We start from the raw sequence: 25,116 nt of genomic DNA, 5'->3' as shown, positions 1-25,116 counted from the left end.
TTGAATTGAATGGAAATGAAATTAATCTGTAATAAACAACAAAATTCCGTCTCGTTGGTGATCCCTGAGCAAGAGGAATTTCGTAATGAAAAGTTATGTGGTTGCTTCGAAATACACGCTTCGCGAAATTCTCAGTTTTGTTGTTTTGTTTTACAGTAAACAAAACTGGGATTGGCAATTAACAGCTTGACAAAAAACATGACTAGCGTTGTGAAGTTCACTGCCACGTCTATCCCGGAACTCAATTTTTGCTCGCAACTCAAGACAAAAACCAACCCGTCTGAGCTCGTATGTTGGAAAAACACGAAATCCGTGTCCCTCGTGAGTTGAGGTACCACTTTAAGAAAATATATATTTGCTTATCCATTGTAGCTGTGTTTTTTAATGGGCACAGGGTCTAGAAACGCCCATTTAAACGTGACTTAACATGTCACATTTAGTGGAACATCATGGTAGTGGTGTTGGGGACTCTGCCTGCCGACTGTGGCTTGTGGATGCTCACCCCAGCTGGGTTCCCAGTGGGCACACTAGCTTCATCCCCTTCTGGTACACACCCCCACCCCCACCCCCACCCCCACCCCCACCGCCCGGTAGCCGCTGCAGTCTGACGCGAGGAGGAGGAGGACACCATCAGCGTAAAAGTAGCCCGGGAAGGCGATTAGTTATGACGGACAACGACGAGGGGTCACCTCCTCCTCGCGTTTCTCCTCCTCCGCTGCGGGGCTGCATGTAGAGATGAGGATTCCCGTGGTGTTGGTGGTGGTGGTGGTGGTGGCGGCGGCGGCGGCGGTGGTGAGTGAGCCCCCTACATTTGTTTTCGTGAAGTGTGTGTGGGGTTTTTTTTACGCTACGTTGCTCCGACCTTGCCCCGCCATTGCAGCGGCGCCGACGGGCGCGGAAGTCCGAGCGGGTCTCGGTGTCGCGGTGTTTTAGCTAGCTTATTAGCATTTACGCAACATACGACCAAGCCTCCTCAGAATATACACCGAATATACACTATGAATGACATGGGATACCATGAGTTGGGGGTATTTTTTTGTTTAAAATACATGGTTGGACCAATTTCTTAGGTTCGCTCCGGGTGACGCGCACCGACTTGGTGGCCGTCTGTCCGAGCCGCGGGTCGACGCGGTCACTCGGCGTTCTCGGCTCCGCTGCTCGCTGGAGCCTCAGAGGCTAAAAATAGCGTTTAATTTCCCCTCTTTTTTGATGCAGCCTGCCTACTAAGCCCGCGAGAGGATAGTCTTTCGCCATGTTTTGGCACAAAACAAAACAGGAGCACTGCATGGACAAGTTGAGTCGTGGATGGTCGTCCAAATGCGGCTAGCACCTCAAGCTAATTCAACGAGTTAAGATTAAGAAAGAAAGCCTCCAAAACTGGTTTCAACATGTCAGACTTAGTTTTAAAAACACACTCCTACTAGTGTTAGACCATTCGTAGTGTTTACCACCTGTGTTTAGCCCCCAGGTGCTTTTGCTGGTGTAATCCAAGTTAAGTAGAGGTCTGTTTTTACCGTAAGCCCCTTTTTACACTGCCTTTAATTCTTGTTAAATGTATTAAATTATGTAATTACTGTATATTTTTACAAAGCGTAATGTTATACATAGTGCTATTTTTCCTCATTAGAAAATACGCTACAATTTTTTATTTGTTTTTTGGGAAGATGGAACGGATTAATAGCATTTCCATTCATTTCAACCGGGAAAGATGATGTCATACAAGTGTTTTGAGTTGAACTTGTATCTCAAGGTACCACCGTATAATGAAATGGAAAGTATGGTGTGCTAGTGGTTCAATTCTAGGCTTATTTTTGCATGCACTTGCATGGATTTCCTCTGAGTACTCAAGCTTCCTCCCACATTCCAGAAATGTTCATGTTAGGTTCATTGAAGATGCTAAAATTGTACATTCTGGAGTGACTAGTCATTTTCTACAGCACTTTTCATCATTAGGTTGGCAGGTGACCTAACACCTTTTCTTAGCTGACTTACTTGACTTTAGTGACCAGACCAGGGCGTTCCTCGGATAAGGCGTAGTACCCTGGACTGGTCACCTGCCAATTGCATGACGTGCTTAGATAAACAGGAATTCACACTCACATTCACACAAACCACATAGAAAGGCCGAGATTCAAACCTGGCGACTTAAGTGTGAGGCAGATGTGCTAATTACTTAAATTAACAGTAGCTATAAAAAAATTCCCAATTGCCAGCAGCAGCATTGGATTGAAAGTGTCTTTACTTTATTTACAGGGTAATCGTCATCCTGTTGTTTGATCCGAAGTGTTGCCTGTCATGTGCGCTGAGACCTCCTTTTGTCTCCCGGTGCTTAAACACAAGGAGGAAGTCACACTACTAATAGCTGGTGAAGCACAGCACTTAACTGTCATCCTCATCCTCCTCCAATCCTGAAGGATTTAACTTTTCAACCTCTGCAAGTCTGTCAAAGGATTAAAAAAACAAGCATTGCTTTTAGATCTTCAATGCAAGCTTAGTTTGTACTAAAATCACTGCGGTTATTTTATATGGGAAAAAAAAAGTCACATACTTCAAAACTTAAGCAACATCATACAACCTGATGACACTCGAACCGGCACCACCCGGGGCGAACGGACAGTTTTGATGGCCTCGAAATTTTTTATAATTTTTTTTGTTTTTGATGGGTGTGGTTTACTCTTGCGGTATCCACCCAACTCGGAATCAAACCCACACCGCTACCACGTCTCCGGTTTGAGAGGGCTGACGGCTGAGCTAATAACCCGGGCTGCTGCTCCCGCTCCTGTTTAACAAGTTCAAGCCCCCCGCAATCACCTATGCGGCTTTAACAGTTTTTCGGGATTCGTCTTCATTTACCACAATCTCCAGCTCACATTGTGTGAAGTTACCCTTTTTTCATTGGTGGCTCAAGTCTTGATAATGTGATGATCTGATCATGCAGAGTGATCATTCCCACCGGCAGACCCTGTTTAAACAAATGTTCATATTTACATAGGGGCATGGAGAAGGTGTCCAGTAATCCAACATTTCCACATTGATTGAGATGTACGAAAGGAATGTGCTTGGATTCATGCGTACGCCCAGATTCATCCATCTGGATTTTTTTTTTGTGTGTGATGTTTTGGGAATTTGGCCGTATTTTAGTATGAAAGCACCGCAAGTCTTTGTACATGAAACCAAGTGCTGCATGGTTTCAGGTTGCTCATCACATGGAAAATATGCTGCTTTGTTTAGCTCAGAAATGTCAGTGTGACTGTTCGTGCCTCAGCAGCCATGAAACTCAACCCTCGTCACTGTGCGGATGACATTCTACTATACTGTATCGAAGCGATTCCTCTCTTTGCCTTTCATCAGTTCATAAAGCCCATCTGTAGTTTCCAGCAACGCTTCTCGTCAAGTGCGGTGAATCTGAAAATGAAGGTTGGGAAATATTTGAAGTACTTTCGTCTGATTTTTGTTTTGACGGTTGGTCTGGATGTCGCACATGCACGATTAATAATTGCAGTCAAGGCGGAGAAAACAATGACGTCATAGTGTGTCACTCAGTCGGGCGGCGCTGGCGCGTTTAGAAAGTGATGTCAGTCCATTCTCCGAGACCGGAAGCGCTCGCTCAACTTTTGCCAGGATGTGCGAAGCATTTGGCTTGCGGCGCGGGGTGGACACAACAGCACTGCGCATTCCTGGAGCAAAGAAAAAAACAAAAAAAAACGGAAGCGTTTCTCTAAAGTCAACATAAGGAAGTTTTGTTGTCATGACTCAACAATATGCAGAGCTGCACTGGTAAATAATTGACCAAGCAGAAATCAAAAATAGACCGCACTCTCCCAGAAAAAGTCAGGAAGATGTTTTGGAGCTGTCGGCCTATCGAATCCTCTAACTTGTGAGTTCCTTCACTGCCATGATGATGTCATGCAAGTGTTAAAAAAAAAAAAAAAAAGTTATCCACCAAGCACATGCACAAATAGCCACATGGTGGTGCCTTTTTGCGCTGGATGGAAAATAAAGGGTGTTTTTTTTATTTTTTTGTTCAGTCGTCAATACTAAAAGAAATATAAATGACCGTTTCTGTCATCAATCCTCCCAAAGTGCTTTAATATCCGATAAGCAGTAGGGATACTTGTACATATACTGTCAGTAAAGTCACTGAATTATCATCACACACAGTTGTGACATGGTCTTCATTTATGGCTCTGAGTCTGGTGAAGCGATTTCATGTCAGTGTTTTAGTGAGCCGAGTAGTCATGCTGTCTGGCGGACTTGTGTCATACATAGTGTGGATGTATGCTTGTCGTGTTGGTCTTTTTTTTTTTTTTTTTTTGGAGAGCAAACTACCGGTAGCTGAGAGTGAAGTAGTGCACTCTATCTTGTCATTTTAGAGGGGCTGCTGCTGCTACTCCTGAATGTCAACAACATGCATATGTCATATGTGCTTTATCGTCTAAAAATAAAAGTGTGCATTATTCAGCACCTCTCCGGGCAAATTAAATCTTAATATGTGTGTGTTGCATGTGCGCGTGGTGTGTGGCGTTTGTATAGCCAGAGAGAGAAAGAGGGAGAGACTGCCAGTGTGTGTGTCCCAAAAACTCTTGTTAAGCTACAGCACAGTTAGAATTGATCCTTTTTTTTCTAACATGCCTACGTCATACAAATATAATGAAAAGTTAGTCACTGTATAACAATAATATATAATCCTATTTTGCCATTATGCTTTCCACTACATGCTATGCTACTGTAAATTAGCATCGTCACAGTTGTAGTTCCTTTTCCTTGGTTAGCTGTGCCCTCGCCGGTACCCAAATGTGTGCGTCTTTGTGTTTGATGTATGACATTCAGCCGCGTGTGCATGTTTGTGCCGCAGCGTGCGTGATAACAAGTGTTACACGGCATCTTTAACTGAGCGGAAAATGGAGCCGACTCTGCTCATTTTGCTGGCTAATCCCGCTCAAACTCATGTCGCATGTGCGCTCGGTTGAGTCGCACACGCCACTCACAGATGAAATGAACTGCTTAGAAATGTTCTTGGAAAGTTGATGTTCCAGCATAGGCCCAGAGCCTCATGTGAGATGAAAAGCTAAATTCATAGATGATCCCTGCTTGTCAATATTGTGGCGATGTTGTTAAAGGATAATTTGCGTCAGGGATTGGTTAATGGGAGTAGCGGAAGTCAAAACATTAAGGTCAATTTGTACAATTAAAGGAGGGACCCAAAGCAGTTATGCGCATAATACAAAAAATATATCTCTGAAAAAACTGAATTAATCACCCAAAAAACACAAAATATTTGACAAGAAATACATAAATATTTATGGGGAAAAAATAGACGTTAAAGTAAAAAGATATCGTGGATAAACGTGACAAAAAATGTCAAATATCCCCCAATAATTCAAAATATTAAGACAAAAAGTACACAAATAACATAGTAGACAAACAATACCACAATATTAGAGAAAAGCATGTATGTAGACACTTTGTTTGATCAGTTTTTTTTTTTTTTTTTTTTCTTCTCTCCACACAAAGGCATGGAAGCCTGCCATAGCGGCTCAAGTGTTCACTGAGAGGGGAAACGTGCTCAGATCAAAGACGGCCTGCGACTGTTGAGGAGGACCTCTGTGCAGGTCAGTTAACACGCACGCACGCACGCACACACACACACATGCTTAATCGCAGTCAATGATGTGAAGGAGGGTTCCTGAAGGTTCACGCTGGCCGCAAAGGAGGAGCTTCCTGATCCATGGAGAATTATTTCCAGGCCGAGGCCTTCAACCTGGACAAGGTGCTGGACGAGTTTGAGCAGAACGAAGGTGAACACAGTCAATTAATTCATCGCGTCTTGAAACAGGAGTTGAGTGCAGCTTTGTTTGTGTGTTTTTTTGTACGTGTGCGTGTCTTTGTTTGTTGGCACATGGGAGTGTCACAAGTCAAAAGATTAAGTACACTTGCACAGTCTTAACACAGGCGTGTCCAAACTTTTTGCAAAGAGGGCCATTTTTGGTGGGGTGAAAATGCGGGGAGGCCAACCCTTTTTTACTTGGAACGCCAATAAATCCAAGCACATTTTAGCAAACCAGTCTGCCTTTCATATTTAACTTTTTTATTTAAATTTCAAGATTCTTAAACATGTATTTTGGTCTATTTTAAACATGACATATCACTGGCAGTTAAATGTTCACTTCATTTGGCCCCCGGGCCGGACTTTGGACATGTCTGGTTTAACACAAGCCAAAACAATACTGCTAAACTGTACTAAAAAAAAATAAATAGATAAAAATTCAAAATGAAAACCCCAAAACAATATTGGAAAATATTATATATTAGACAAAACATACACTAATTGGACAAAAATGAAGAATGATCACAAAAAATGTCTTAACGGCAATACTAGTATTAGATAAAAAATGGAAAACTATTAGGGAAAAATATTAGGCTAGAAAAAAAACAAATGTTAGGGAAAAAAAAATATTACAAATAAAAAACAGATGTAAAATGCGGGAATATTATTAAAGAAATACACTTGAAATATACAATAAAAAAAAAAACAACAACTAAATTTTATTATGCTGGCATGGAAAAAGCAGTTCACATTTAGACAGTCTCGTTTCTTGGGGAAAAAAAAAATCTTTGATTTTGGCCCTGGCCAATTAAACCAACATACGAGTAGTATAACGTCCATGTCATGAAACAACTTCATGGCTGTCTTCTTGGCTGACAAGATGGAGGTCAGGCAATCGGGACAAAGAACTAATTAAGCGTTTCTCATGAGTATAGACACACTTTCACATCAGGAAGTCACATCTGAGTTTCATTCTGCTAATTGTCACAGGAAAGCTGCTGATTCATACGTCTGCAATATTTTGTAATACGACGGTGCGTTTGTGTCTGTGCGCGCGCGTGCGTTGCCGCAGCAACAACAAAAGCAGCCGAGCTCACATTCCAGTTCAGTGAGGAGAGCAGCAGTCACGCTGACTGGACTGAGCGTTGCCTCCAATAAACTCCATAACAACTTTGAAAGCATTACGTACATTTACGTACTTCGATAGGCGCTGCTGTTTTGGTTAGTGATCGAGTTCAAACGGGCCCAGCAGTTAACTCTTTGTCCGTGTTGAAGGACGGCGTCGATGAATTGAGGTAACAACATACTCTTTTTTTTTTTTCTTTTTCACTTTTTAAATTTGTTTCGAAACGTCAACTTCAATAGCAGTGCAACACGGACAAAAATAAGTGGTGCCGTGCAAATTTACTTCCAGCAATTTTCATTTCCTAAAAAGAAGACAAACTATTGGTGTTGCGTTTTCTTTATACGAAAAGTATAAGGTGTTATACAGTATTAGCAATTGCGCATTGTTTTGTTTATTTGAAAATCTTTCTTGTATTTGCAATTTCCTGTCAGTAGTTTGACGGTACACATTCCTAAAAAGAAAAGTTCAGCGCTGCACTTTTTAAGAAAAGATTTAAGCTGGCATTTTTAAATTTTAAATAGTATTATTATTATTATTTAATCGGAAAATGTATTGCTAGCAGTTTGAATTTATGTCATTAGATGGTTTTCTTTTGTTTTTGCATTTTGTTCCCCTACTGTAACCAACTCAACCATGTCCAAGTTAGGTTCAGAACCGTGATTAAAAACAAACAAACAAACAAACAAAAAACGTTTTGGGGGGAGGGGGTAATATGGTCCCTGAACGCTAACCATGTCATTCTCCTCCTGTGCCAGATGAGACCGACTCCCCTCTCCTCACGGATGCCAAGTGGAGCCAAATTCTAGCACCACCTGCCCACCTGCTCTCCCTGAACCCCGCCCTGGCCCACGCAGACCTCAGCCCCCAGGAGAGTCCGCAGCCGCTGAAGACCCTCCCCGATCCCAAACGACCTCCGGGCGGCGAGCCGGCCGATGTCCACAGCCCGCCCCTGCCGCAGCCCAACATCGGCAAACTGGTGGGGACGGACAGCCGGTTGCCGCCGCCCGTCACGGCCTGCGAGGAGCAGCAAGGGGACGCCTCCGCCCCGTCCCGCTTCACCTTCGAGGTGGGACTAGAGCAAGAAGGGGCTCCCCGTCAGAAGGGTCAACCGCACGCCGAGCGCGACACTTTGAATGGACAAAGCGGGTCGCCGGACTCTGAGCAAGAAAGACAAAGTGGCGAGCAGGTAGAAAGTCTTGTGAATGGAGGAGCGGGTAGTGACTCCGTGTCTGGGCAGCACCTTCTCAACGGTTTGCAACCTGAGAATGGTAGCCGGCTAAATGTCCGTGAGGAGGAAGAGGAGGGGAGGTTCTCTCCCTCACCCGTGCCCTCCAAGGAAGACTCTGTGACGGAAGAGAAGGAGATGGAGGAGAGCAAGCAGGAGAGCGGCGACGGGGCGGCGGCGGCGGCGGCCGGCGGCGGAACCAAACTGAACAACGGCCGCCTCCAGCCGGTCAGCGTCCCGTACGGCGGGGCGCGACCCAAGCAGCCTGTCAGCCTCAAACTCCAAATCCCGCAGCCCCCAGCCGGTCAGGTGCAGAACCAGCTGAGTGGCAAGAACAAGAACCTGGACAGCCGCAGGGGGACGCCGCCCGAAACCACGCTCGGCGGGACCGAGGCGGTGAACGGAGGAGGCGCGGTCCCCCCCGCTTCTCCCCTCACGTGGTCCTCGGAGAGTCCGGACAACGACCTTCAGGCGGGACAGCACGGCTCCCTCGGCGGCAAGTCGCCGAGCTCGCTGGGCGAGGTGGCCCCCGTGTGGGTGCCCGACTCGCAGGCCCCCGTCTGCATGCGCTGTGACGCCAAGTTCACTTTCACCAAGAGGAGGCACCACTGCAGGGCCTGTGGCAAGGTAAAGGCGACAGGACAGGACAGGACAGGACAGGACAGTCTTGTGCAGGGCCCCGCGAAGCTCTCGACACATTTGAGCGGTCGCGCAGCGCTTCTCCAGCTTGTGCTTTCTGTCGCGGCAGGTGTTCTGTGCCACGTGCTGCAGCCTGAGACGCAAACTGCCGTGCATGGACGGCAAGGAGGCTCGCGTCTGCGTCACCTGTCATTCGGCCCTAACTAGCGGTGAGTGTCCAATGTTCTTTTGCGGCTCAAATCCGAAGTCTATGACACAATGGGCCTAATTCACTCAAACAACATGTGAGGCAAGCTAATCAGAACAGCATCAATTCTGCAACACTGGTCAACTTCAAAGTTCTTGTCATTGAAAATGTAGAAAGTGGTACACATCTAAAACCTTTCTTATTTCTACAGGCCATGTTTGAAGTCACTTTTTACAGCAAATAATCATCACCGCCTCTGTCACGATCTGTTTTTTTCCCCCGATTGGTTGTTTTTCCTCTGGCCCGGTGGTTTCTTGGAGCCAGAGGTGGCTGATGATTTACTAATGTACCACTGTCAGGTTTATACTGAGAGTTTTAACAAATTACTATAAACAAAAGTTTTCTCTTAAATTGTAAAATATAACAATGTTGCAGAAACCAATAAAAACTACTCAGACTTTGAAGATGCTCGACAGAAGTGATTGAGAGGATGTAGGAAAGTGTTTGCAGCACAGCAGTCACCATTTCCATTTCCCGTTCAATAGAAATCTGCTACCCTTCTGTGCTGGCATCACGTAAAAAGCCAAAGATAAAGCGACTCTTAGCCTGAACCGAAAATGAGTGCTTCTGTGTCAGAAAGCCTGCATGAATGCCTTAATCGTCTTAAAGGCAGGATTTAGCAACATATGTGTGATTGTGAATGGTGAATGAGGTCCATTGTTGTCCACTGAAGTCATAACGCGCGGTGCTTGCCCCCCGCAAACCTCAGCGCCGCCGTCGTTGGATTCTGAGCTCACGGCCGGCAACAACCAGAGTCCCAACCCCAACAACCCAGCCGAGTACTGCTCCACCATCCCCCCCCTGCAGCAGGCCCAGGCCTCGGGCTTGCTCGGCTCGCCCCCGCCCACCGTCATGGTGCCGGTGGGCGTCCTCAAGCCGCCTGCCAACGAGGGTGAGGCCTTTTTAAATTTTTATTTAAAATTTTTTAAATGCCACCAATCGTAGCAGGGATGTATACGGTCATCACAGCATGTTCCTGGTGCACCAGACTGCTCTAAAATGCCACAAGATGGCGCCAAAGCCCTAAATTGGAAAGTATTGGAGTGATTAATTTGTTCCGTTGCATTTTCACTTCTCATGGATTCACGTTAGACCGTTAATTTTTTCAGAGACGATACCGATTTATTAGTAGTCAAGAATGCTGATAACCGATATTTGTAGCCGATATTAATTTTCAGTAGAAGACTACTCTTACGACTAACTCTTAACATTCTTGAAACGTTTTTAAGTCTATGTTTATTGAACAATTTTTCAGATTTGCATATTGATGAAAAAAAAACCATGTATATATATAATATAAAAAATGTAGTATGACGTTAGTACGTCATCACAGCAAGTGACTAAAAGGACCAATCACAGAGATGAAGCGGCGCAGAGCATCGGTCACATGACTCAAGGCCGGCGTTGTCGCCTGCGCATACGCGGGAGTGTAAAGAGGCCTTTCGTGTGTACATGCGGTGCCGTATGTACCCGCAGTCAAGGACTGTCTGATTCAGGTTCTGTCACACGGGAGCAGAGAAGGGTGTGCTTTGCGGACGGCGTCCTACCAAATGGCGACCAGGCAGAGTCCCCCAAAGCTGCTGTGCCCTCGCAACGCACCGTCGTCTCGACGCATGCTAGCAAAACCTCCGAATCGGACGCTGGAGAGGTACGCTCACACGCACGCTCTTAGATTTAAAGGGGGGGAGGGGGTGCTGGGGCTACAAAAAAGTTGTGTGTTTATATATATAATGATATATACACTACTGTGTGTGTGTGTGTGTGTCACTTTTCGCTGGTGATGCATTCCAAGCCCCCCTTGCAATAGGTGAATTTCTACAAAGTAGAGGTTGACTTTTTAAAATGATTTTATTTATTTAGGGATTCATGCCCCTTTTAAGGCATTACAAACCACTCCACGTGGTTCCCACTCTTCTGACCACTTGATTTTAAAATGTAGAATAAATACCAAACTGCTCATTATAGGCTGCGTTCATCAGCGTTTTCCTGCAAGAAGCGAGGTAAAAACTGCGGTGGATGAAGTTAAGCTCACAATTAAAATCCCACCTAGCAAGCGAACGAGTGTGTGTATTTGTGATTTGTGTGTCTTTATGTAAATATGGCCTCTATTTGCAGAAATGTTGTATTCTTCATTCCTTCACTCAGCATGGGAGCCATTTCAAAGATTCTTCTTCACAGTGTTGTTGTTTTTTTTCTTTTTTTTTAACCTTCACGCCGCATAGCCCCCCCTCTCGCTGTCTCTCTCTCGTCAGGCCGTCCCCGCCCCCGTGGGTGCGCTGGGCAGCCCAGTGGGCAGCGCCCTCAGCTTGATCCCGGAGGACGGGCTCCCTCCCATCCTCATCTCCACCGGAGTCAAAGGAGGTACGGGAGGCCACATCACAGGTGCTTGCCCTCATCCTCACCGTCCCACCGCCCGCCCGCCCGCACGCTGTCTCCTCAGTGACGCACGTGTCCTCCATTTGCTTTCATGTTGCCATGCGGTCAACAATGTCGGGTTCACTCACTGGATGGACAAATGTATTTGGACAGAGTTCCTTGCAGGCTCCTTTAGGGCTGCAGCAAAAAATCAATAATATCCCTAAAAATGTATATGAAAAAGTGTTGGCAACAAATTTCCTTATCGATTTGTTGTGTCGCACGATTATTACGCGCTTTTAGCATGTGAGTTGTGCTTTGTCTGACGCCATGAGGCGCAGTAGCCCAACAATGGAGCAAGTCACTACCAGTGTTGCCACAATTTCCTTGGAAAAAGTAACTTAATTCCTTAACTGATTACTTGATTTTAAAAGTAGCGTTATTACTTAATCGATTACTTGATTTTAAAAACAACTATTTACTTATATTTCTATTGCACTATTTATAACCTCTTTGACACATATTTAGCATGGCATACGTTTGAATGTTTTCTTTTTTTTTGTGTGGTGGTCCATAGCCTTAAAGGTTGTAGTTAAAAAAAGAAAATTATAAATCATAAATTATTCAAGGCCTCTGGGATGTGCACTTCTCCTCCCGTTCAATGTGAAATAATTTCCTGTTTGTTTTTTGTTGTTTTTTTTTTTTTTTTTTTAAATAAAGGGATAGAAATTTAAAAACCTTTTTTTTTTATCTGATTCACCGATTACTTGGGGGGGGTAAAAAACAATCGACAGATTAATTGATTATTGAAATAATCGAGTTAGTTACAGCCCTTCACTCCTTTGCGAAAGCCGTCATTTTCCCACCGTTATCCAACGTAATGTGAATCAAAATTGGGGACATTGAGTCAACCAAGCAATTTTTTTGAAGGGCCATCAAAATCCATGCATCAAAGATGGAACAGTAGACCAGGCAATTTGTTCGCCTCGGCCTTTCACAGGGAACCTAGCCGAGGCTAGATATTGCCGCTATCGTGTGCAGTTTAACACGGCATCTGCCGAAGGACTGCTCGGACTTCGCAAAACTCATAAATTGGGTCACTGCTGCTTTGCCGGCTTGTGTGGGAAAAGGCAGAAGGCGATATGCTGGATTTTGACCTTCTTGTACATGTGCCCACGTCTGCCATAAATGGAGTATGTCCCTATACTTTTGTCCGCCTGAACTCTTGACACATCACAAGTGCACACGTTTACATTGAGTCCCGTCCGCCTGTTTTTACCGCATGCAGACTATGCAGTGGAGGAGCGTCCGTCGGCGATGGTCCTCATGCAGCAGCTGGAGGAGGGAGGCCCCGAACCGCTGGTCTTTGTCCTCAACGCTAACCTTCTGGCCATGGTCAAGCTCGTCAACTGTGAGTCGGCGCTTTGCATCATAGGTCATTCCGGAGGTTCGGAACAATTTAGTCGCCACCAATTTGGAATAAATGTCCACTGGCCTAATTCTGTTAGAGATACTGTCCATACTGGAAATATGGTTGAAAAAGTCCTTTTCAATTCATGAAATAAGGTTGCATTTTATTTGCCGTCACGCTCATGACAGTGATTGGGTTGCAAGTAACCATGCTAATGTTAGAATTGTTGCGTCGGCGTACATGCTAGTTAACTGCATTAGTTGCTATGCTAACTGATCAAAGGAAAACTGGGATGGTTTCCGATCACGTGATCGGTGTGTGTCCGCGAGGATTTTCCATTTCAATACTCAATAAGGGGGGGAAAAAAAGCACTGGAACAAAACAATACCTCAACCTCTGGCGGTTCGTGACGTCACGGGAAAACTGTCTCTATAGAAGAAAAGAAAAACTTGGATCTCAGTACATATTTTTATAATAATATGAGTAACAGGCATAACTGGGCACTTGACACTTTTTTTTTACCGGAGGACGGACCGACTGCCCAGCTCTGGGAACAGGGTGTGAGTGATAACACACATTAAAACAAAAATGCAAAATAGAAGAGCGGTTAGCATAGGTCTGTCTACCCATGGACAGAGCAGTTAGCTTGATGATGACATGTAGCTCCCTTTTATCTCTTCCTCCAAATATCTGTGAAGGTTTTAGTAGAAGGTTTTGCTGCGGGAATCGGCTTCAAAGCATTAATACTTCCTTATTACTTAAAACATGCCTGTGATAACACAAAATCTTTAAGAATCACTTTAACAACATGTACAATTAGATTTTTCCCTGAGGACAGTTGCAATTTGCTGAGTTCCTTCTTGCTTTTCTTCTCGGGTCAGATGTCAACAGGAAGTGCTGGTACATGACGACGAAGGGCATGCATGCCGTCGGCCAGGCCGAAGTTGTGGTTCTGCTCCAGTGTCTACCCGACGAGAAGACCATCCCAAAGGACATCTTCAAACATTTTGTGCAGCTCTACCAGGAGGCACTCGGCGGTAAGACTGACAATAAAAGAGGCCGAGGAAGTACGCCCTTTTGTTTCAAGGCTGCCATTGTATGATCTTGTTGGCCGGGCGTCTTTAAAGGTGGACTCGTCCTAGAAATGTTGTCTAATTTTCACCAAATTGTGAGAAATGTCGCTTTTTACTCTTCCCCCAAGCGAGGAATTTAAAAACTGTGTATCATGAGTAGACCCTCAAGAGTCTCAAGAAGCAATTCTTGAAAAGGCAGAGGAAATCTGCTATTTTGGATTCGAGCAGCCATTTTAGAGTCAATTTTGCGATTTCCAAGGGTCCTTCAGCTAGATTCCCTTAGCAAGATGGAATTTAATAGCTACGTCTAAAATTGAGTAGAGCGACAAATATTTAAAAAAAAAAAAAACCTCAAGAACTCTCATTTCCAAGGGGTCCTCAAAGACAGGCTAGATTTTGCAGGAAGCGCCTGCGTATTCGCCAATCAGCATTTGCACATTTTTGGGGAACCTGTCTGCTGTTATTTGCTTAAAAAAAAAACTGCTTCGCCTTGCTGATTTTGTGCTTAGGTCAAAATGCCATGTCTTTGAGTTGCTTTGTGCCGTATGGTTGGCATCGTAGTGCCAAGGAAACTATTTGAAGTGCGTTGAGGAGCTTCATTGAGAAAAAAGTAGTCCTTTACCGCCTTCTTGTGGCATCTATAGACAATTACAATCCCTTTTGAGGAGTGGCGCCTAAGGCTGTGCAATGAATTGAAATTCAATTTGAATTACGATGACTACACTCCACGATTACATAATCGACATAATCGTAAAAACGTTTATGAATAGTCATTTATTTCCATTTGTTTACACGAGAAAATCATACTTGAATTTGTACATTTCTACATTTAAAATGTATTTTATAATAACTTAATTTATTTGATACAATTTGTTTGGTCCAAAAGGAACTTACAGAATTATAGTGTTCAAAGAAATTGTCTTTTTATTTTTTACCGTTGAGCAATTTCTCGTTTGGTACCAAAAAAGTAATTGATGGCGTGAATAATCGCGATTTCAATTTTTACCCAAATATTCGTGATTGGTATTTTTTGCCAACTACTTGTTGGGCTTTTGCTATTTGCAGCAGGGCTCAGGTCCCAGTCCCTCATGAATATTTTTTGTGTGTCTGTATGTGTGTGCACTAGACCCAGATTGAGTGACAATAACCTGCAAAAACGTGGTGTTTATTTGACATTTTTTGGCTTTGTGTGCAATGTGGACTTGCTCCTCCAGGCAACGTGCTGGGCCACCTGAGCCACTCGTTCTTCACGCAGAGCTTCCTGGGCAGCAGGGAGCACGGCGGCTTCCTCTACGTCAGCCCCTCCTTCCAGTCCCTGCAGGACCTGCTGCTGCCCAACCCGCCCTTCCTCTTCGGCGTCCTCATCCAGAAGTGGGAGACGCCCTGGGCCAAGGTCTTCCCCATTCGCCTCATGCTGCGGCTGGGCGCCGAGTACCGATGTGAGTGCCCTTTGGATCGGTCGGCTCCGTCGCCGCTTTGTCTCTGCGTGTGTGACGACAGCGGAACTTGTTTGCAGTTTACCCGTGCCCGCTCTTCAGCGTGCGCTTCCGGAAGCCGCTCTTTGGCGAGACCGGTCACACCATCATGAATCTGCTGGCGGTAGGACCTTCTGTCCGTTTGTCGAGCGCCACGGCCGCCATGCCGCTTGTCGTCACCGCATGGCGCCTTGTGCCCCGCAGGACTTCCGCAACTACCAGTACGCGCTGCCGATGGTGAAGGGCTTGGTGGTGGACATGGCGCTCAAGAAGACCAACATCAAGATCCCCAGCAACCGCTACAACGAGGTCAGCCTGATTCCGTGCAAATAATAAATAATGAATCAATTGAACACAATTTGGAAAATGCAGTCTTTTGAATCATGCAATTAAAACAAACCCCATAGGGGTTGTCAAGGACTGCGAGAAAAAACCTTTTTTTTTTTTTGCTCTGCGTACAAAAAACTAACCGACCCAAAAAAGTGTTTGACAATTAACGTCGGAACACTTCTGTTGTATCGCTTTAAAAATGAAAATGAACAAAAACAATAACTGATTGCTGCTTGCCTTATCAATCAAATATTTTGCCATGCATTTTTATTTTTAAGAATTAATTTATTGCCCTTGCCCCACTATTGAACTGTTTTCATTACTATTTTTGTGCTTTTCATGAATTCTTTATTTTTTTTCTATTTCTTCCATTAATTCAAATAGTTAGTGCTCAGTTAGTATGTTGATTCCTTTTAAAAAATGTTTTTCTTTTTATTCATTCTAACATATAACATTTGTAGTATTTCTACATCTATTTTTCCTCTACGACTCATTATGAGTTATTTTAATAAAATAGTATTTTATGTATTTATTTACTTATTTTCCATTTGTTTGTTTTTGAGTTTCAGAGAAGACAGGGACAGGTCAGCACATTCAGATTCGCACAGATTTAAAAAAAAAAAGCAAAAAAAAAAAGCACTTTGTATCCGTATAGCTTTTTGGCAGGGTTCTTTTTATTTCACGGGGGCGGGGGGATTGTGCCATTAGCATTTTGCAGAGCGTGGCTTTCATCTTGAGTCACGTGACACGCTTAAACCCTCCACGTTTCCACCCTTTGGTCTGCTCTGCGAGGATTCCGCTAATCCGGCGGGATTGATAAACGAGCGAGCGTTGGGCTGCCGACATCCGCCGCCTTGACGCCTTTTGATGTTTGCACCGCAGTTATTAGTCCGAGTGCGCGTGTCATTTGCAGTTGATGAAGGCCATGAACAAGTCCAACGAGCACGTGCTGGCAATGGGCGCCTGCTTCAACGAGCGCGCCGACTCGCATTTGGTGTGCGTGCAGAACGACGACGGCAACTACCAGACGCAGGCCATCAGCATCCATCATCAGCCGCGCAAAGGTGCCCTGAACGCACACGCCTCCTCGTCCCGACTTTTACACGTACGCGCGCGCTCACGTCATCCCTTCTGCTTGCTTTTCAGTGACGGGCGCTTGTTTCTTCGTGTTCAGTGGCGCCTTGAAGGCCTCGTCTGGCTTCTTGGCCAAAACCAGCATTGTAGAAGGTACATCGGTGTTGTTTGCGGAGCTGCAATGTGGCAAATGAGGCATAAGACCCTTTTCGGGCCGATACGTGCTGTGTATACTACGAGCGATGTAACCATTTATCGAAAATCGATTTAAAATGTTTTCTGTGTGCAAGTTGTACCTCGGCAATTCACGCGACGATGTCATTGCGTCCATCTTAGATGGCGTGATGATCCAGATCACAGCAGAGACCATGGACGCTCTACGGCAAGCGCTGAAGGACATGAAGGATTTCACCATCACGTGCGGTAAAGCCGAGCAGGAGGACAACCAGGAGCTGGTGCATGTCCAGTGGACGGATGACGACCAGGACTTCAACAAGGGGTCAGACCTTGGGCCTTGTCAAAGACAACTACCTGATTTTTCTTTTTTTTTCTCTTTGTCTCGACGAGTTCAGACTGACAAATTACATAATGATTCAGTTTCTGGTCTGGGCCTTAATATGCCAGAAAATAGGCAGAAATGTAGATTTTTTTTTTTTTTTTAAATCAACAACTGATATTTTATTTTAATTCGACACAAAGATAAGCAGTCTGCTTTGATGCAAGACTACAAACTGACAATATTTACTGTTGAGCCTGAAATTCAGACGATTCGGACAATTTTTAATTAAACAAGGTCTCGAAATGATTACTCGATTATCAAAGTCATCATCGATTAATTTTATCATTTAATCACTGCACCTCTAGAGTATACCCTCATAAAATGACTTCATAACAAAAACAATAACACGGCTGCGTTTCAGTGTTATCAGTGCGATCGACGGCAAGTCGATGGAGTCCATCGCCAGCGTGAAGATCTTCCACGGCTCTGAGTTCAAGGCCAACGGCAAAGTGATCCGCTGGACGGAGGTAGAGCAAACGCACTCTTGCATGGATGACAGAAGGCAGCCAATGAAAACATGTATTCCCACACCCCCCCTAAAAAATACAAAAACAAACCCTTACTCCTCTGTGCTAGGTGTTTTTCCTCCAAAGCGACGACCAGCCCAACGGCCTCAGCGATCCGGCCGACCACAGCCGCCTGACAGAGAACGTGGCGCGGGCCTTCTGCATGGCGCTGTGCCCGCACCTCAAGCTGCTCAAGGAGGACGGCATGGCCAAGCTGGGCCTGCGCGTCACACTCGACTCGGACCAGGTATTACAGAAATCCGTCTGTTTCCTATCGTGCTTCTCCTCCTTAGGGTAGCGGGTGAATGGAGCCGAAAAGCTGTAACGTGGCAGTCAACTCCACTCATCTCACTCCATAACAATTAGCAGCTTGGCACATAGTGAACAACTGTGAAAAGAAAAAAAAAAAGGCTTCTCGCTGTTTATTGTCACTCCTTCTTGATGTTTATGTTCAAACGAAACATGAAACAAAGAATTGCGTATATATTTAAAACAACCACATAGAAAGGCAGTTTAGCTTAATGCTAACAGACCATGCCAAAAATTAGCGACGGGCTAACGAACGGCATCGGTGTTCCAACTTTTTCAGCGGTGGAGTTATCTCAAGGCAGTGCAGTTGCACATTAAATGATGAGTTTAAAACAAAATATTGATATGGCGTCATTTTATCATGATACTGTATTGATAGCATACACAAACGTATATCAACGATGGGCTTTGTACCTTCGACCACCCACATTGCAGGTGGGCTACCTGGCAGGGAGCAACGGGCAGCCTCTTCCTCCTGCGTACCTGAGCGACCTGGACAGCGCGCTTATTCCCGTCATCCACGGCGGCGCCTGCCAGCTCAGCGAGGGCCCTGTGGTCATGGAGCTGGTCTTCTACATCCTGGAGATCATCTCCTAAAAACTCAAGGTGGCTTTTCCAAACATGAGTTGAGTCCCTTTTGGCCACCAGGTGGCGTCATGTAGCTCCAAAGACTTACAGCCAAGCGCTTGGACCTCATGGACTGCAAAAGATGCACAAGATGCCCTTTTTTATAAGTCTTTTTTTTTTTTTCCTCTCCTGCACCTGGTGCTCAGTGCCTGCTTTTTTTTGTTTTTTTTTGGGATTGATTTCATCGCTAAAGCTTTACTCCTCAATCACCACATGCATTCACTCGATGTACATTTATGTGTGTGTGTGTTGGGAGAAGAAGCAGCTTGTAGCCTCCTGAGATTACACACACACACACACGCAAAAAAAAAACAGTAAGAACAATGCTGATGATTAGACTACAGTTTCCGAAACTTTATTACTCATCAGCTGTTTGGAGGGAAAAAGCGAGACAAACACTGTTTCTGTGTTGTTAAATCACAAAGATGTAAAATTACAAAATTCTATACATATATATATATATATATATCTATATATAAAAATGAAATAAAATGCAGAAACAGTGCACTGGATTCTAAGCCATCTCTGGGAGTGTTTGTGAAGATCTAAGGTGAAGCTTGAATGTACAGGAGCTCACAACAAGTTTGTCTGCCCTGCGACATGGACCTGGTTGAAACGCCCTGAGAATGTATCCCTTCCCTTTTTTATGTTTCTTTGTACAGTCTCCATCTTGCTAGTTGTCCCTGTGAGGGGTTTTATTCAAGCCAAATTGTCGACAGAATCTTCACCCTCCAATACAGTCAGGTGTTTACTCACGTCTGCTGTTGCAAACTAACTCGCATATAGTATGTCCACTCAAATCATCATGAATTAGCATTAGCATGTAACATTAATTTGTCTATTTCTTTGCATGCCCACACAGACTGAAACCATAAAGGGGAAAAAAAAGGTTGGCATAATCTTCGAAAAGTATTCTTGTATTCCCTGCCTTTCACAATATAAAGAAATATATATATATATATATATATATATATATATATATATATATATATATATTACCTACTACCTAAATGAGTAGTTTGTCAAATAAATGTAAAACTAGTTCAAAATGGTTTTTTTAAACGTCCTTTTTATAACTTTTTTTTTTTTTTTACCATGACTGCATATAAAATATTTCATGTTATGTGTCACACTTGTTGAAGAAAACCCTAATTGAAAAAATCCATCCATCCATCTTATCGGAACCGAAAATCACTTACTGGTACTTTTAAAAAATTGGAAGGAAAGACTACAAAAATGGCCGTTGGATGGACTACAAAAATTGCTGTTAGATTCAGTGAAGTACAAACATCATGGTTGACATCTTAAGTTTTAAGGCGCTGGTGAGGTGGTTGGATGGACTACATAAATGTCCGTCCAAATCAGGTGGTTTATGAAAAAACAAAGCTGTATGTCTTACAAAATTGATGAAAATCACCCCCCTGTGAAACTGCTTTTTTTTTTTTTTTACTTTTTGTTTTTTTGGCTTGTACCAAGTGTGTGTGTGTGTTCAAGGTTTCCCGGGGTTCACTGTCTAATATATATATTTTATTTGCTTGTTATTGCAGTTCTATTTTGGCTCAGAGACAAATCCTTGTGTGTTTTTTACAAATTGCCCAAAGAGATGATTCTGATGCTGGTATTTTATTGTTCTTTAATGTTTTGATTTTCCTAAATCATATACCAAAATACAGCTCTTCTTAGCCAGTTATAGGGTGGAATTCCAACTGTTTCTGGTACAGCACCGCCGAATACGGAGACTGCAGTTACAAATGAACACCCAACTAGTACAGTGCTGATCAGATAATAGTTTTCATGAGTTTTTTTGAAACAGGTCACTCGAAATGACTCAATGTGGAGGTTTCAGCCTCCAAATTTGATATGCAGGTAAAACCCTGGACAATGTTATGAGGTGCCTATTCTGTATATTTACAGCGGTGCCTTGAGTTTAATTCTTTCTTTTACCCACGCTCGTAACTAAAAACAGGAACCATTAATCTGTTCCACCATCTGCGTTCAAATACCAGTTGCTTAACAACAAACAAGTCTGACTAAGTCGAATCTCAAATCTTTGTGTTTGCCGAGTCATCCAACAGGTAACTCGAGTCGCCTCTAGTGCCTCCGGCAGTCCACCTCCGGAGATTGAAATCGTTGGTTCTTTTATCTCAGACAGGTTGTTTTTTTTTTAAGGTTACCATTTTGGATAAAGACCAGTCACACACACCATCATGTGACACTCTGAAGAAGGCGAAAGACTTCCACCGAAACATGTCAGGTAAATGATAACCTAAAAAAAAAAAAAAAAAAACCCTGTCCGAGACAAACAAACCAACGACTTCAATGACAAATAAGAGACAGTTTGACCTTTATTCAATCAGGAGGCGATCGCCTCACATATTGTTGGGGTTATAACACAGCATGTTGAATTTGATGTTCTCATCCCAGTGGCGCAGGAGCAGGAAGAGCTGCCTGGCGGCGCCCCTCAACCCGGCCAGGTCCACCCCCTCGGGCAGCTGCTGGCTGCGCAGCCAAAAATCCGCTTTTGCCGCCACCAGCTCCCACTCCATGAAATACCCGGCGCAGCGATGCTCCAGCCAGGCCAGAGCCACCGCCGTTGCCCAGCTCGAGCCCTCCGGGTCGTCTTGAGCCGACTGGCTTCTCACCGGGAGGTAGGGGGGCTCCAGTGAAGAGCCCTCGCATACGTCTGTCTCTGACCCGCGACCGCTGTCTTCCTGCCCGTGACTCTGGCCTGGAGAGTTGCCGCCCGGTAGCTCCAGGGAGCCTTCCTCAGAACTGGGGAGATCTGGGCATAAGGTGACGGGGTCTCGGTCCGACAGGTGTCTTGGGCGGAGCCTGGGTTCCAGCATCAAGGGGGTGTCGTCTGGCGTGTGGTGGAAGGGCGGCGCGCTTGTTTTGACCAGGGAGCAGGAGGAGGGGGAAAAGGTGACGTGGTGATGACAGGGAGCTTTGGCGGAGGAGGATAACGATGGAGCGCTGGGAGAGGCGCAGCGGAAAGGCGGGCTGAGGCTGCGGCGATGCAGGCTGTACGGGGAAGCCCTCTTCAGGCGCTCCAAGGGGATCTGAACACAGTCGGCGTACATCTCAGTGAGCAGGAAAGCTCCCGAGGCCATCTGAAGGCGAACCTAAGATAAGATAAGAATGCCTTTATTGATCCCACAGTGGGGAAATTTTCATTGAAGACAAACCAGAGGAAGAGATAGTTCATGTTTAGGAATTTTTGGTAGACTTTGGCGCTCCAGATTTATTTGTGTCTTTTTCGAGTCTCACCAGTGGCAGGTAGTCTGGGGCTTCGCTCCCAGGTTGTTTGTCAGTCTCTGCAGATAAACAGTGGGACTTGAGAGGAACTTGTCGTCCTGACGAAATCGAGGACCTGAGCCTGCCAAGGGGAAACCTAGAGGAGGTGCAATGAGTTGAGGTGAATGTACCTCGACTAAACTACGTCCAGCTGTCAAAGCAGCAAAAATCATCGTACGGACTCATTGGTCACGTCAGATCCACCAACACGCTTTAATGACATGGAGTCAATATGGCACACACTGCAGGGATGACTTTTCTATTCCATCATTGGTTTTTGCGAGTTTACCTGGTGCCAAAGAAGCTCTCCATTGACTTGCTCTCTATAGATCGCTGAGAACGAGTGGACGACGACGGGCCCGTTGTGACTGAGGCGGCAGCACTGACGGAGACTGAGACAGCAGATTTGAATAAAACAAGGTGAAATACGACAGGTGTGCTTTAGCCAAACGGACACATACCACAGTATGGTTGTGCCTTAACACGTTTCATTTATTCCGTAACCGCAAAATAACACAATAATGACATAATTAAGTGATTCAATAAATGAAACGTTTTGTGCATCACGGTAATTCAATTGCGCTCCTTCAGTGTTGTGCGTGCCTTGACCACCAGGGGGCACATTACTACAGAGAAAGTCACACAATACTACATGAAAAGACTGTCTCAAGTAAGATGCAATAATATCACTCGTGTTTTGCAGTGGATAAAAAAATAGATGGCTGTCAATATGTTTGTATGTTCTGTCTGCATGCGCTGCTTCCACTTGTTAAAATCTAAGCTGTTTAAAGGTTTATAATCATCGCTACATTGATGCTAGTTTCATGAGCATTTTTTTCATATTCTAAGGTGTTTTGCGTCGTGTGTTAGCATTTAGCTGCGCAAACTTTCATGAGACAAAGTGCTTTGGTTAAACACACAATCATGTGTGATTCTCTTAATTTTACGTTCAGTTTGACAGTGAACTTCATCTAGAAGTGTCATGAAGCCTCTACTTATTGAAGAATGGTTCACGGTCCGCCACTGTCTGCTCTGCTTGTCGTGAAGTGAGTTGAGTTTGTTGCTACCATAGCTAGCGAGCATTACCGGTACTCCAAAATATGCCGTCCAACGGCTCGGAAAAAACGGGAAAAAAAAAATTACAAGTCGAGTTACCAATGAAGCTATATTTTATGGAAGCCCATTCCCGCCAGTAAAAAAAAAAAAAAAAACAACAACAAAATAAACATTAAAATAAAAAAACATTGGCCTCTTCCAAAGTAACAACCTTTTTTTCTTTTTACTGGCGCGAATGGGCTTCCATCATTTTTACCACTGCTTGAAGAAAGATAATTTTGACAGTTATTTGTAAATGAAGACCTGTTTTGGGGCAAGTAGACAGCACTTACTCGATTCCCAGGATGTAAGGCTACACGGTGAGTTAGGAGTGTCTTCCCTGTCTGAGAGACAAAAACATGGTTGATGTCTTGACAAAGTCATCGTGGGAATTTATTTCGTCTACCTGTCGAGTTCCACATGTCCTCGCCCTCTTCACAGTCTCCGCTGACGGGTCTTCGGCCCAGACCCGCAGAACAGCTTTTCTGCTTGCGACTGCCTGAGTGGGAGCTACGACTGCTTCCCAAAAGTATCCCTAAACACACAGCAAAGAAGAAATATGCATATTCGTGAAGCGAGTTCTAATTTCTGTAGGTATAGTACCGGTATTTGTGGTGGTTTACTGTCCGAAAGTATTTTTCTATAACCCTTTTGACACATCCTCAATTGGAAATTGTTTTATTGTGCAGGTGTACTTGTGAGATTATAGTTGGCACACCTGTATTTTGGACCTCCACATCATCCTGTAAGCCTTTGTTTGGGTTGCTGTCAATTATGGTGAAGGCCGTGTACATGCAGACGATGTTACAATGCTTACTGGTCTGGATGGCCTTCACACGGTACCGCTTAGCCGAACCTAGAGACACACATTGTCAGTATCGAGTAGCAACTAAACAGTATCTATCCATTGATTTTCCATAGAGGTTGTTGTCCTCATTCGGCTTGCCGGTGAGCTACAGCCTATGCTAGCTGCCCGAATACACCCTGGACTGGTTCACCAGCCAATTGTCGGGCACAGGTAGACAACCAACCAGTCACATGAATGTCGAGTCTTTAATGAACCTAATGCGCATGCGATGGATGTTATCGTAGTATTCAAAAAAATAAATGTTGAAACTTCACCATGTCCTGTTTGGTTGTCCCTCTCGGCCATTTTCTCAAAGTCTCTTATGACCGAACGAGCCGTCAGCTGGTGAATGATCTCCTCCCAAGATTCCCTTTCTCTTCCCCCTCCTTTACTTGTGCAGCCTTCCCCCACTGTTGCCTTCTGGTCCTCAGGGATCAAGAGGTGGGCCAGGTTCACGGTGACCTCCCAGGACACAGGTCTGCCGCCCAGAAGGCCGTGAATGAGGGAGCGGCATTGGCCCGGTTGAGGATCCTCCACGGGAACTGCGGAGAATAGGTCTTCGGGGTCTGTGAAGTTGTCCCAGTCCAGAGGAGAGGCGGGGAAAAGGAGTCCACCTGTGGGGCGAAAGGAATTGTGACTTACGAGATGAATTGGTTCTGTCACTTTTATTGTGTGGAAATGCTAAAAGGCGAGTTTAATTATTAATTCCACTTGTATAAAGCGCTTGTGCGCATATTTGTTTGTCCATGTGTGATGTCTTGTCAGTTTGCGCTAACGTGACATTTAGCCAAGTTGTCAGCTGCGTTATGATCGTCTCCCTTTGAAGTGCTTTGCCCGCCATCTTGTGGCATTTCCGTGTAATTACAAAATCCCTGTTGGCGGGGATGACCGTCATTTGCGGACTTTGACTATTTGTTTTCTTATAATTTCAAGCCTGAACTTAATGGACATCATCATTGGTTTCTTCTTCTCAGCACTCACGTTCTTAGCATTCATAAGTAGAAAAAAAAAAAGATTTCTCATTAGAGCTGCACAAAAAGACGTAATATGTGAATACAAAGCAACAGACTAACTGCGAAGTATCTACGTGAACTGAC

General features: G+C 44.6%; 2 protein-coding genes and 1 long non-coding RNA gene across 14 annotated transcripts in view; 2 read left to right on the top strand and 1 right to left on the bottom strand.

Annotated features, from left to right (window-relative positions):
- Nucleotides 1-588: 588 nt before the first annotated feature.
- On the top strand, nt 589-19,295 carry zfyve9a (zinc finger, FYVE domain containing 9a). 7 transcript variants are annotated; one of them, XM_086043978.1, is made up of 19 exons: nt 589-789; nt 5,515-5,612; nt 5,693-5,798; nt 7,709-8,805; nt 8,927-9,026; nt 9,774-9,956; nt 10,561-10,712; nt 11,287-11,446; nt 12,708-12,830; nt 13,712-13,867; nt 15,118-15,342; nt 15,420-15,502; nt 15,583-15,687; nt 16,622-16,772; nt 16,855-16,935; nt 17,119-17,281; nt 17,703-17,808; nt 17,918-18,094; nt 18,592-19,295. In XM_086043978.1, exons 3-19 carry the CDS (start codon nt 5,729-5,731, stop codon nt 18,751-18,753), a joined length of 3,294 nt encoding a protein of 1,097 aa, XP_085900104.1. In that variant the 5' UTR covers nt 589-789; nt 5,515-5,612; nt 5,693-5,728; the 3' UTR covers nt 18,754-19,295. The 7 variants fall into 7 exon arrangements, with proteins under 7 accessions (XP_085900104.1, XP_085900106.1, XP_085900109.1 ...); XM_086043980.1 differs by having other exon boundaries at nt 5,679-5,798; XM_086043983.1 differs by having other exon boundaries at nt 589-792; nt 11,317-11,425.
- A 1,087-nt stretch (nt 19,296-20,382) lies between these two features.
- The window catches only part of vwa5b2 (von Willebrand factor A domain containing 5B2), a 39,750-nt gene continuing 35,016 nt past the window's right edge, over nt 20,383-25,116 (bottom strand). For all 5 annotated transcript variants that reach the window (XM_086043972.1, XM_086043976.1, XM_086043975.1 and 2 more), the window contains 7 exons: nt 24,295-24,633; nt 23,891-24,028; nt 23,579-23,707; nt 23,466-23,516; nt 22,367-22,469; nt 22,051-22,174; nt 20,383-21,905 (listed from right to left, as the gene is read on the bottom strand). In XM_086043972.1, the coding sequence (XP_085900098.1) occupies nt 21,153-21,905; nt 22,051-22,174; nt 22,367-22,469; nt 23,466-23,516; nt 23,579-23,707; nt 23,891-24,028; nt 24,295-24,633 (1,637 nt within the window). In that variant the 3' untranslated portion in view covers nt 20,383-21,152. The remainder of the gene's footprint in view (nt 21,906-22,050; nt 22,175-22,366; nt 22,470-23,465; nt 23,517-23,578; nt 23,708-23,890; nt 24,029-24,294; nt 24,634-25,116) is intronic.
- LOC147141201 (uncharacterized) lies at nt 20,804-24,754 on the top strand. Of its 2 annotated transcripts, XR_015088496.1 has the most exons (5): nt 20,804-21,037; nt 21,208-22,497; nt 23,031-23,123; nt 23,614-23,762; nt 24,451-24,754. It is a non-coding gene; the product is annotated as an uncharacterized LOC147141201 (long non-coding RNA). The 2 variants fall into 2 exon arrangements; XR_015088495.1 differs by lacking the exons at nt 23,031-23,123; nt 23,614-23,762 and having other exon boundaries at nt 20,807-21,037; nt 24,420-24,754.

This window comes from Filicampus tigris, chromosome 10, assembly GCF_054856515.1.
Source record: "Filicampus tigris isolate MCC_2025a chromosome 10, RoL_Ftig_1.0, whole genome shotgun sequence".
In the NCBI taxonomy this organism is placed as follows: domain Eukaryota; kingdom Metazoa; phylum Chordata; class Actinopteri; order Syngnathiformes; family Syngnathidae; genus Filicampus; species Filicampus tigris.
The sequence above is the reverse complement of the archived record's forward strand: the minus strand, read 5'-3'. Positions and strand labels throughout refer to the sequence as shown.